At 41.3% G+C, this 13003-nt stretch overlaps 1 protein-coding gene across 1 annotated transcript in view; it reads right to left on the bottom strand.

Moving 5' to 3' along the window:
* The window catches only part of LOC106878066 (chromatin assembly factor 1 subunit B), a 30453-nt gene that overhangs the window by 10097 nt on the left and 7353 nt on the right, over positions 1-13003 (bottom strand). The window contains exons 5-10 of the mRNA XM_014927160.3: positions 11836-11950; positions 10524-10627; positions 7801-7897; positions 5985-6242; positions 2482-2588; positions 414-465 (exon numbers count right to left, since the gene is read on the bottom strand). Coding sequence (XP_014782646.1) covers positions 414-465; positions 2482-2588; positions 5985-6242; positions 7801-7897; positions 10524-10627; positions 11836-11950 — 733 coding nt within the window. The remainder of the gene's footprint in view (positions 1-413; positions 466-2481; positions 2589-5984; positions 6243-7800; positions 7898-10523; positions 10628-11835; positions 11951-13003) is intronic.

Below are 13003 nucleotides of genomic sequence, written 5' to 3'. Positions count from 1 at the left end.
AAAGAGCAGATGTTAAATGATGCTGACGATGATGATGATGATGATGATACACACACACTCACACACAATGTTGTGTCAAAATGGAATGAAATTAAAATACTGCATCACTTTCTGGCTCACCCATTTACATATACATACACATGTTTATATACATATAAGTGTATATAAATATACACATGTTTATATACATATAAGTGTATATAAACACATGTTTATATACATATAAGTGCATACGCATATTCTAGGGGACACGCAAAACCAATGCTGAAAATAAACCATCACTTAGATCAGTCCACTGCTAATTTGGCATGGAGAACATTTCTCACTTCAGGAAATGGATGTCAAAAAACAGTCATTGCATCGTGGCAAAAATATATGAAGAAATATGTAGAAAACCAAAAAAATGAACTTACCAGAATGTAGTTTGGTATTTTTCCCATTCTTTAAGATTACATTCTTCTATAACTGGAGGAAAGCGAAAATGGTTAAAAGTTGTAGAGTTTAGAGTCTAAAGCTATTCAAGAAATATGTAACTCTAAAATAATTTAAGATAACGAGATGTAAGTTGAGTCAAGTAAAACCAATATCATAGCTGTGGCCAGTGGCCCCTGGCTGGCTCCCATGCTGGTGGCACGTAAAAAGTACCATCTGAATGCAGTCGATACCAGGCCCACCTGACTGGCCCCCGTGTTGGTGGCACGTAAAAAGCACCATCCGAACGCGGTCGATGCCAGGCCCGCCTGACTAGCCCCCGTGTTGGGAGCATGTAAAAAGCAGTACCCAAACATGAACGATGCCAGAGCCACCTGAGTGGTTCCTGTGCCGGTGGCATGTAAAAAGCACCCACTACAACCTTGGAGTGGTTGGCGTTAGGAAGGGCACCCAGCTATAAAAACCATGCCAAAACAATCACAAAAGTCTGGTACGGGCTTCTGCCTGGCCGGCTCTTGTGAAGCCGTCCCACCCATGCCAGCATGGAAAGCAGACGTTAAACGATCGTGATGATGATGATGATGATGATGATGATGTACGTAAAGATGCACGAAATGCCTCTAACATACAATGTTTCCATAAACTAAGAATTAATTCTGATTTCTAATTTAAGCATAACGCAAGCAGTTTTGAGGGAAGGGGTTATATCAGTATCATCAACCCCAGTATTTGACTGGTATTTTGTTTCATCAACTACTGAAAGAATGAAACCCAATTCTCTAATTAACTTAGCATCAAAAACTTTGAAAAAAAGCAAATTTATCGCTCCAAGGGAGATAACTTGGACTCTTAAGGCTACCTTTCGAAGGGAAGTAATTAAGTTTTATCATTATTACTTGGGCGATGTTTCACGTCAGAATTCCATAGATTTTGGGGCATTGTGTAAACATCTACGTTTTAGGGATACTTTGTATCCTCATAGTTCTTTCACAGAAACAGGATAACATGAAATAATTGCACGTCTCAGAATGGTTGAGACCATTCTCATTCGTCTGGGTCAAATGTTTATCTATAGCCTCCACAACAAAACTGAATAAAATTTCAATCCAAAATCCATCAGATGGTTTTTTTTTAGAATTTTATTACATATATGCTCTCTCTCCATATATATATATAGAGAGAGAGAGAGGGAGAGAGAGAGAGAGGGAGAGAGAGAGAGAGGGAGAGAGAGAGAGAGGGAGAGAGAGAGGGAGAATGTACCTTCTTTTCAGGTACATTCTGCCAAATGCAAGCTTTCTTTACAGGTAGATGGCACTGCTGTGCCCCATCCCAGGGTCTCACAGGCCCACACCTCCCACACCCCAGGGTTGGCACTCTCAACATCGGCACACTGAAAGGTAGGTCTGGTGAGATTGTTGAGATGCTTCAACGGAGACGTGTAGATTTGTGCTGCCTCCAAGAAGTAAGGTGGAGAGGAGGTTCTGCTAGGTTCCTCACAGGCAAAGAACACAGGTACAAGATTTTCTGGGCAGGAAACAGACGGCGTCGGGGGCGTGGGTATACGTCTTGCGGAGAAATGGGTTGATAAGGTAATCGAAGTAGTCAGAGTATGTGATAGAGTAATTAAGATTAGACTAGTGCTTCACCATAGGTTAGCTACCGTCATCTCGGCCTATGCCCCTCAACCGGGGCTACCGGACGGGCTGAAAGACCGATTTTATGACATTGTGTTTATAAATAAACACTGAGCAATAAACACTGGGAAAATTACCTTGGTGTAAACAGTGTTTACACCAAGGTAATTTTCTTACATAATTCAGTGGATCCCATATGGCCAAATACTCAGCACCACAAATTATATTTATTGGATGAAAGTGCTAACAATACATTCCTGTGGTGTAAAAAATGTTGTCACACTGTGAAAATGGGAAGTGGAATGGATGAGTCAGTTTACAGGAATGTGAAAGGAGTGGCAAATGGAAAGAGATGGGGATAAAGTGGAATAACAAAATGGAAGTTAAAGAGAAAGCAAAACCACAGCCTCCTTACCTGTTGTTCCTAAATCTTGATGTGGTATTTTTCTTAATTTGTAGTAGATAGGTGAACATCTGACAGCAATAGTAACTTTCGATCCAGTTGGAAGATATACAGCTGGCCTAGGTTGAAATTAAGGAAAAAAAATTTGAAGAATTCAACAGATTAGAAATATCAAGAAAGAACAGTTCTATATTTAAGAGATGAGGAATTATGTACATTATTTACATTTGATGGATGTTTGTCCTCATCTTGTTTGTTATTAACACAACATTTCAGTTGATATACCCTCCAGCCTTCATCAGGTGTCTTGGGGAAATTTCGAACATAGGTTCTCATTCCTAAGGTATTTTTCAATGTTATTATTATTATTATTATTACTCAGGTCACTGCCTGGAACTGAACTTGGAATCTTGGGGTTAGTAGCCCGTGCTCTTAACCACTGGTAAAGAGCGCAGGCTACTAACCCCAAGATCCTGAGTTCGATTCCAAGCAGTGTCCTGAATAATATAATAAATAAATAAATAAATAAATCAACAACAACAACATCATCAATATCTTAGGAATGAGAACCCAGGTTTGAAATTTCTCCAAGACACCTGATTAAGGCTGGAGGGTATATCAGCTGAAACGTGTTAACAACAAACAAAATGAGGAGAAATATCCATCAAATGTAAATAATGTACATAATTCCTCATCTCTTAAATATAAAACTACAATCCATCTTCCATGCTGGCATGAGCTGGATGGCTTGACAGAAGCTGGTAAGCCAGAGAGCTGCACCGGGCTCTAGGCATCTGTTTTGGCGTGCTTTCTACAACTGGGTCGCCTTCTTAACACCGACCACTTTACAGAGTGGACTGGGTGATTCTTACGTGGCACCAGCAGGAGTGCTTTTTATGTGGGGCCACCATTCTTTTATTCTTTTACTTGTTTCAGTCATTTGACTGCGGCCATGCTGGAGCACCACCTTTAGTCAAGCAAATCGACCCCAGGACTTATTCTTTGTAAGCCTAGTACTTATTCTATTGGTCTCTTTTACCGAACCGCTACATTACGGGGACATGAACACACCAGCATTGATGTCAAGCAATGTTGGGGGGGACACACACATACATCATCATCATCATCATCATCATCGTTTAACGTCCGCTTTCCATGCTAGCATGGGTTGGACGATTTGACTGAGGACTGGTGAAACCAGATGGCAACACCAGGCTCCAGTCTGATTTGGCAGAGTTTCTACAGCTGGATGCCCTTCCTAACGCCAACCACTCAGAGAGTGTAGTGGGTGCTTTTACGTGTCACCCGCACGAAAACGGCCACGCTCGAAATGGTGTCTTTTATGTGCCACCCGCACAAGCCAGTCCAGGGGCACTGGCAACGATCTCGCTCGAAAATCCTACGGGAGCCAGTCAGGCGGTACTGGCAACGGCCACGCTCAAAATGGTGCATCTCATGTGCCACCCGCACAAGAACCAGTCCAGGGGCACTGGCAACGATCTTACTTGGCTTGCCGGGTCTTCTCACGCACAGCACATTTCCAAAGGTCTCGGTCAGTAGTCATCGCCTCGGTGAGGCCCAATGTACGAAGGTCTTGCCTCACCACCTCAGCCCAGGTCTTCCTGGGCCTACCTCTTCCACGGGTTCCCTCAACTGTTAGGGTGTGGCACTTTTTCACGCAGCTATCCTCATCCATTCTCACCACATGTCCATACCAGCGCAATCATCTCTCTTGCACGCCACAACTGATGCTTCTAATGTTCAGCTTTTCTCTCAAGATACTTACACTCTGATATATATATATATATATATATATATATGTATATATATATATATGTATGTATATATATATATATATATAATACAAAGAATATATATACATGTATACACACATATATGTACATACTTACATCTACATGTGTATATACATGCATATCAGGGTACAGGACGTTAGAACAATAAACTACAGACAACGGAACGAACACATAGGAAAACGGAAAGCCCCTTGGAATATCCCTTCATCAGCTGTCTCTATTCTATCTAGACGTTTCGAAGACCAGACAGGACGTACTCTAGAATAGTCTCTTCCTGAGTAGTGGATCAACCAACTACACAGAGGATTCCAAGGTGGCAAACACAAACCAAGACAGGAAAAAATGGACAGTGAAAACAACATTCAAAAGCCGTACGGCCAAACGCAAATCTGAGGTAGAACGCTAGTAGTTCGTCTTGCCTTCACAGCGGCTGGAGTGAAAAGAAAGCTGACCACAGGTCACACGAGAGCAGAGAGGATGGTGGAGGGAGGAAATGGAACAAGGAGGAAGGGACAGAAGCAGTGAAGTAGAGGCCAGGACAGAAGGGTAGATAGGAAGATAGAGGAAGACAGATAGATAAATAGATAGAGAGGATGGTGGAGGGAGGAAGTGGAACAAGGAGGAAGGGACAGAAGGGTATAGCAGTGAAGTAGAGGCCAGGACAGAGGTATAGATAGAAAGATGGAGGAAGACAGATAGATAAATAGATAGAAAGATAGATAGATAGATAGACAGATAGATAGATAGATAGAAAGATAGTCACGTCAGAATAATAGTAGACTTACTTGTAAAATAGGACGTGTGCGATATATATATATATATATATATATATATATATACGACGGGCTCTTGTAGTTTCTGTCTACCAAATCCACTCACAAGGCTTTGGTCAGCCTGAGGTTATAGTAGGAGACACTTGCCCAAGGTGCCACGCAGTGGGACTGAACCTGGAACCATATAGTTGGTTAGCAAGCTACTTACCACACAGCCACTCCTGTGCCTATAGCTACTTACCACACAGCCATTCTTATATATACATATATATATATATCATCATCATCGTTATCGTTGATGTTTAACGTCCACTTTCCATGCTGGCATGGGTTGGACGGTTTGGCTGAGGGCTGGCAAACCAGAAGGCTGCATCAGACTCCAGTGTGATCAGGCAAAGTTTCTAAACCTGGATGCCCTTCCCAATACCAACCATTCCGAGAGTGTAGTCGGTGCTTTTTACGTGCAATGACAGGCTTCTTTAAGTTTCCATCTACCAAATCCACTCACAAGGCTTTGGTTGGCTCGAAGCTATAGTAGATGACACTTGCCCAAGGTGCCACACAGTAAAACTGAACCCGGAACCATGTGGTTGGTAAGCAAGCTTCTACCCACACGGCCATTCCCGCTTTTGTTATGCGACACAGGCATGGGTGCTTATGTGGCACTAACACAGGTGTTTTTTACCTGGCACCAGTACTTAAAGGGCCACCAAGTTGCTTTCAAGACCAGGACATCTCAGCTGGGAGAAGGAGAGGAACTGAGGTAAGTGGCCAGTGCCAGGCGAGGGGTTGGGGTCAGGGATAGCTGTCTTACTAGAGGAAAGACTTGGCAACCTAGGTAGGACAAGGAACCAGAGGGAGGTGGAGGGGAGAGAAAGGAAGGTGAAAGAAAGAAAGAAAGAGAGAGAGAAATAAGTGAATAACATACTTGTTGAGTTTATATCGGGAACAAATAAATGTAGCATTGATAACTTTGGTCTCCAGTTCCACACAACCAGCTGGCATGATTAACAATTCCCCGTCAGGACTGAAGGTCAACCGTCTGAAAAATGACCTCATTGTGTCATCGTGAAATATGCGACTGGATTTACATTTAGCGTCGGAATCATTAGACTGTGACAGTGAATTCATCTTGTAAATATCATGGACGAGGCATTGTTTCGCAACACTGAATACACGACAAGACCTGCACAGAAAATAAAACAATATTAAGATAAATAAAGAAATGGTTTTTTTCAGTATATTCCTAAAAAAATTGGTCTTGTACCATGTAAATTATTCCTTATATATTTCATAAGCTTTTACTTTAATTTATGTAAATTTATGCAGCCAGCTGTTATGATTTATGTAAATATATGCCAATTAGAGTTATAATTTATCTAAGTATATGCTGATTAGGATTATAATTTATGTAGCTAGACAAATATTAACAATAAAATTTTATTTCAAACTTGAACAATATCGTCCAAAGAATTTAATTAAGCAAACAAATACCAATATATGTTCTTGTTTCAGTCATTTGACCGTGGCCATGCTGGAGCACCGCCTTTAGGCGAATAAATCGACCTCAAGACTTATTCTTTCTATCGGTGGCACGTGAAAAATCATTCGAGCGAGGTCGTTGCCAGTGCCGCTCAACTGGCTCCTGTGCAGGTGGCACGTAAAAAACACCATTTTGAGCGTGGCCATTGCCAGTACCACCTGACTGGCCCTTGTGCCGGTGGCACGTAAAAGCACCCACTACCGGCATCCAGCTGTAGAAACTCTGCCAGATCAGATTGGAGCCTGGTGCAGCCATCTGGTTCACCAGTCCTCAGTCAAATCGTCCAACCCATGCAAGCATGGAAAGTGGACGTTAAATGATAATGATGATGATGATAATGGACTTTCAGAGCCATTTGACATTTAAAAAACCTTATATTATTAAGTTATGCTATGTTATGTTATAGCCTTATGCAAGATACGTCATCATCCTTGCACATGTTCAGTCCACTGCTGGATGAAGGCCTCAACATGGTCTCTCCACCAACCACAGTATCATGTTTTCCTCATTTCTGTTTGGTTGCCGAAGAATTTAACAAAGTCTTTATCATCATCATCATCATCATCAGCATCATTTAACGTCCACTTTCCATGGTGACATGGGCTGGACAGTTTGACTGGGGACTGGCAAACCAGGAGGCTGCACCAGGCTCCAATCTGATCTGGCAAGGTTTCTACAGCTGGATGCCCTTCCCAATGCCAACCACTCCGAGTGTGTACTGGGTGCTTTTTATGTGCCACTGGCATGGGGACCAGTCAGGTGCCACTGGCATCAACCACTCTCAGATGGTGCTTGTTACGTACCACCAGTACAGGAGCCAGTCAGGCAGAACAGGCATCGACCACTCTCAGATGGTGCCTTTTACATGCCAGGGGCACGGGTGCCAGTCAGGTGGCATTGGTATCAGCCAGGACAACAATTTCACTTGACTCAACAGGTCTAATATTATTAGTAATTGTGTAAAAAAGAAACTGCTAAAATATTTCATACAATTCTATATTTAAGAGATGAAGAATTATGTACATTATTTACATTTGACAGATATTTGTCACTAACTTGTTTGTGTTAACAACAAACAAGATGAGGACAAATATCCATCAAATGTAAATAATGTAAGTAATGAAAATATTTCATGTATTGTAGAAGTGTAACCAATTTATTCTGACTCCACAGCCCTGGAAGAAAAAATTAGACAGCATACCTATCTGTACTCATTGTAGCAATAAATTCATTCAGGGGATCCCAACTCACTCCTTGGACAAAACTTTTATGTTCTTTAAATATACAAACTTTTTGATCTGCAAAAAAAGTCATAAAACACAAACCATTATTTCTGGAACTTTCAAAAGATTTCAAACAAAAGAAAACAAAGAATAATTTTTCATGTAATTAATAACCCTAGTTTACATCGTTACAGTTAATTAATGTAATTTATAATCTCAGTGGCCTTGAGGCTAAACGGCTTGCTTCCAAACCATGTGGTTCTAGGTTCAATCACATTATGTGGCTCCTTGGGCAAGTGTCTTCAACTATAGCCACGGGTTGATCAATGCCTTGTGAGCGATTTCGCAGACAGAAACTGTGTGGAAGCCCATCTAGAGTTAACAACACCAGCCTGAAACCCCTTTTTGTCCAAAATATCAATCTCCTAACAACTGTTCAGAAACGTGCAACCAGACGAAAACCCACCACCAGGCATCTACCATAATCTGAACAGCTTGCTTCTCTGGTCATGGACACAACAAAGCTCTGATGCCTGGCAACTGACTTGGTAGACACCCACAAGATTATCCGCCACTTTTCCCACACAAAACTTTGGCACCTTTTTTTTAATTCTGTATGTCTAACACTTGTGGACATGCTTACAAAATCAGAAAACAACACAGCACCACCCATGACCTTTGGAAACACATTTTCACACTCTGAATTGCTGAAGCATGGAATAAACTACCCATATCAGTTGTTAGCTGTTGGGACTCTACATCTTTCAGGACTTCCGTGCTTCCTTAAATTCTGGAAACGCTACACGTGATGCTCCTTTTTTCATTATGACTCATTTACTGTTCACTTTCCTGTTTTTTTTTGTGCATTATTCTGTGCACTTTTGGCAACCTTTCTCTGATATGCTGTAGTGCACCTGAGCACTGCATACAATAAGTTCATTATTACTATTACTATTACGTATAAATGAGTGTAATCTTGTCGTGACATCAGGCAATGGTTGTAAATGAATACGATTGTCATACAAGTGAAGCTGTTTATTTCCAGTCTTACACAAAAAAAAAAACACGTCTGGTTATATGGAAATATAACCTTGATTGGAAACAAGTGATGGTTGGCAACAGGAAGGGTATCCAACTGTAAAAACATCTGCCTCAACAAACTGTCTGGCGCATGCAAGTTTGAAAAATTTGAATGTTGAGCGATGATGTCACATCATTACAAGTACTTAAATACAAAAATGAAATTTCCAACCGACTTTCAGATTACCAAATCCTTTACTTCATTCCTTCAAAACCACCCCATTCATAGTGTATCAAGGACTACATTATTTAATGTGTCTTAGGCTGATTCTAAAGCATTTGGGTTGCTATTTCTAACAAGTCGAGCGACCGTGAGCCGTTTCAATGTCGTATAATTGATAGGAGTCAACGTTTTACAAGAGTTACCTCCCTTAGCTTAAAGTTTTACTAATTTATTTAGTGGTTCTTTTATCTTTTTCAATCATTAGACTGCGGCCATGCTGGGGCACCGTCCAGGAGAATTATAGTCGAACGAAATGATACCAGTACTTACTTTTTTTAAGCCTGGTACTTAATCTTTTGTCGCATCGCTAAGCTACAGGGACGTAAATACACCAACTCCGGTTATCAAGCAGTAGGGCAAGACAAACAGAAACAACCACACACACACAAACACGTGTATATACATATACATACACATACATATACATACACATACATATATATACATACATATACATACATACAAGCATATATACACATACACATACATACAAGCATATATATATACATATATATACATACATACACACACAAATATATATATATATACACACACATACATACATACATACATACACATATCTACAACAGGCTTCTTTCAGTTTCTGCCTACCAAATCCATTCACTAGGCTTTGGTCGGCTATAAAATAAGACACTTGCTCAAGGTGCCACACAGTGGGACTGAACCCAGAACCATGCGGTTGGGAAGCAAACCTCTTACTACACACCCACGGTAAAAGAAACCAATAAAATAAAGAACCGGGATCGATTTGTTCAAAAGAAACTCCTTTAAGGTGTTTTCCCCAGCAGGGCCGCAATCCAATGAATGAAACAGGGTCAAAAACTAAAAGCAAATGCTAAATTATTCCACCTAATCCAAGGAGAATTCCAAAGCCAAAACATTTGTTTGGACAATAAACCAATTAGTAGCAACAAGAACAACAAGAATCCATTTGGTGAATGAAGCTGCCACGGAAAGACAACAAGCTGGCAGAAACGATATCACATTCTGAATTCAAATTCTGTCGAGGTCGACTTAGCCTTTCATCCTTTTGGGGTCAATAAATTAAGTACCAGCTGTGTACTGGGGTCGATCTAATCGACTGGCCCCCTCCCCAAAAATTTTGGAGCTTGTGCCTAGAGTAGAAAACAATATTGTATAAACATCAACCGATTTTGATTATGATTGAAAGACAATATAATATATTAAATATATATTCTTTTACCATCCTTGGTACAAGGGTCCAGGCTATTTGCTTCAGCAAGGAGAGTTGGCCAATTTAGCGGCTTCCATATCATTGACCAAATGTTCATTAGTACTGTTAATGAGGTTAAGAAAAGAATGAGGTTGCCATAGAGAGAAGGGGTGGGCGAGGGTGAGATAAAAGAAGGTTCCTACCTTTTGTTACATCCCATATAATGGCACTGTTATCGACAGACCCTGACACAATGAAACGGCTGTCAGCTGACCAACACAAATCGTAGATATCTTCAAGATGACCCCTGCAAATGAAAGACAATGTTTGTTGGTCCTTATTCTCAACATCGATAAATGAAAAAAATCTGTTTAACAACAGAGAACATTAGCAAATGAACGGCTTTAACATTCCATAAACATTGGTCGATGAACAACATTAACACTGAACATGGGTAGATTATTGTTAACACTCCATGAACAATAACACTTCATAAACACTGAAGCCCATCATGTGTTACATGTGTGTCTGTACATGTCTGTACATGTGTGTGTCTCTCTCTCTCTCCCTTTCTCTCTTTATCTTAACATCACATTTTAGTTGTAAATGAGTGTCACTCATATTTCCAATATTCTGTGGAAACTTGTCTGGCCATAGGGAAATATTATTTTGCTTGGAAAGAGATAAGGTTTGGCAACAGGAAGGGAATCTTGCCTTAGATTCCATCTGACCCATGCAAGCATGGAAAAGTGGACATTAAATGACGACAGACGCTAGATAATTGAGAGTGCAAGGATATGAAAACAAATAATGTCACAGAAAGTGAGGCTTATACATAAATAAGTGTGTGGTGTGTGTATCATCATCATCATCATCATTTAACGTCCATTTTCCAAGCTGGCATGGGTTGGACGGTTTGACCGGGACTGATAAGCTGAGGAGTTCCACCAGACTTCAGTCTAATTTGGCATGGTTTCTATGGCTGGATGCCCTTCCTAACATCAAGCACTCCAAGAGTGTAACAAGAGCATTTTCCACGCCACCAGCATGGGTGCCGTTTACGTGACACTGGCAACGGCCAGGACTACAATTTCACTTGGTCTGACAAGTCTTCTCAAGCACAGCATATTCTTTTCTACTCTAGGCACAAGGCCCGGAATTCTGGGGGGAGGAGGCCAATCAATTACATTGACCCCAGTACACAACTGGTACTTAATTTATCAACCCCGAAAGGACAAAAGGAAAAGTCCGACTTCAGCAGAATTTGAACTCAGAACGTTAAGACAGATGACATTTCTGCCAGCTCACTGCCTTTCAAGCACAGCATATTGCCAAGGGTCTTGGGCACTTGTTGCCGCCCCCATGAGGCCCAACATTCGAAGGTCATGCTTTTCCATCTCATCCTCACCTAGACCTTTTCTTGAACTCTGCCAGCAGTGAACTCCTAAATCTTTAATCATGAGACATCAATCACAAAACAAGGGACTATTAACCCCTTTTTTTTTATTAACTCACCTCAAAACCTTATGTAGAAGCCAAGTCTCCTTATTGTCTTCTTCTTCTTCCTGAAATATGTTTCCAACATTTGCAGAAAGGGTATCACCCATCTTCCATATAATGACGAAAGCATCTGCAAAACAGGAAAAAACATCAATAAAATGCACAAATATATCTGTGGCTGTGTGGTAAGAAGCTTGCTTCCCAACCACATGGTTGCAGGTTCAGTCCCAGTGCGTGGCACCTTGGCCAATTGTCTTGGGCTGACCAAAGACTTGTGAGTGGATTTGGTAGACAGAAACTGAAAGAAGCCGGCAAGCTGAAAGAAACTGAAAGGCGGTGAGCTGGCAGAGTGGTTAGCAGACCGGGTGAAACGCTCAGCGGTATTTCATCTGTCTTTATGTTCTGAGTTCAAATTCCGCCGAGGTTGACTTTACCTTTCATCCTTTCGGGGTCGATGAAATAAGTACCAGTTACACACTGGGGCTGATGTAATTGACTTAATCTCTTTGTCTGTTCTTGTCAGTCCCCTCTATGTTTAGCGTGCAAGGTGGAATGCTTAGCAATACTCCGTCTGTCTTTACAGGAGAGCTTTTTACGTGGCATCAGCACCTTTTACAAGGCACCATCTGAAAACAAGTTTGTATCATATTACCAGGGTACCGCAGGCAGGTTGGTTGGTACCAAGAGGTTAAAGTGATCTTAGCTAAAGCCTTCCACCAAAATTTCAACTTGATGTATGTTCTAAACATCAGATAAACTGACAAAGTGAGTTTACCAAATCCTTCATTGTTTTGAATATTAATTGAAATAAAGGAAATACATCTGAACAGAAGTCTTGTAGCAAAAGGGTTGAAGTGATTTAAGTAAAAACCTATTAAAAATTCACTGCCAGTGCCGCCTGACTAGCTCCCATGCTGGTGGCACATAAAAAGCACCATTCGAGCGTGGTCGTTGTCAGTGCCACTTAACTGGCTCCGATGCTGGTGGCACATAAAAAGCACTATTTGAGCATAGTTGATGTCAGCGCCGCCTAACTGGCTCCTGTGCCGGTGGCATGTAAAAAGCAGCATATGAGTGTGGTTGACGCCAGTGCCAGCTGACTGGCTCCCATGCTGTGGCACATAGAAAGCACCATTTGAGAGTGGTCGTTGCCAGTGCCGCCTAACTGGCCCTCGTGCCGGTG

Source organism: Octopus bimaculoides, chromosome 1, assembly GCF_046866305.1.
Source record: "Octopus bimaculoides isolate indiv1 chromosome 1, ASM4686630v1, whole genome shotgun sequence".
Classification (NCBI taxonomy): Eukaryota; Metazoa; Mollusca; class Cephalopoda; order Octopoda; family Octopodidae; genus Octopus; species Octopus bimaculoides.
This window is presented reverse-complemented; position numbering and strand designations above follow the sequence as displayed.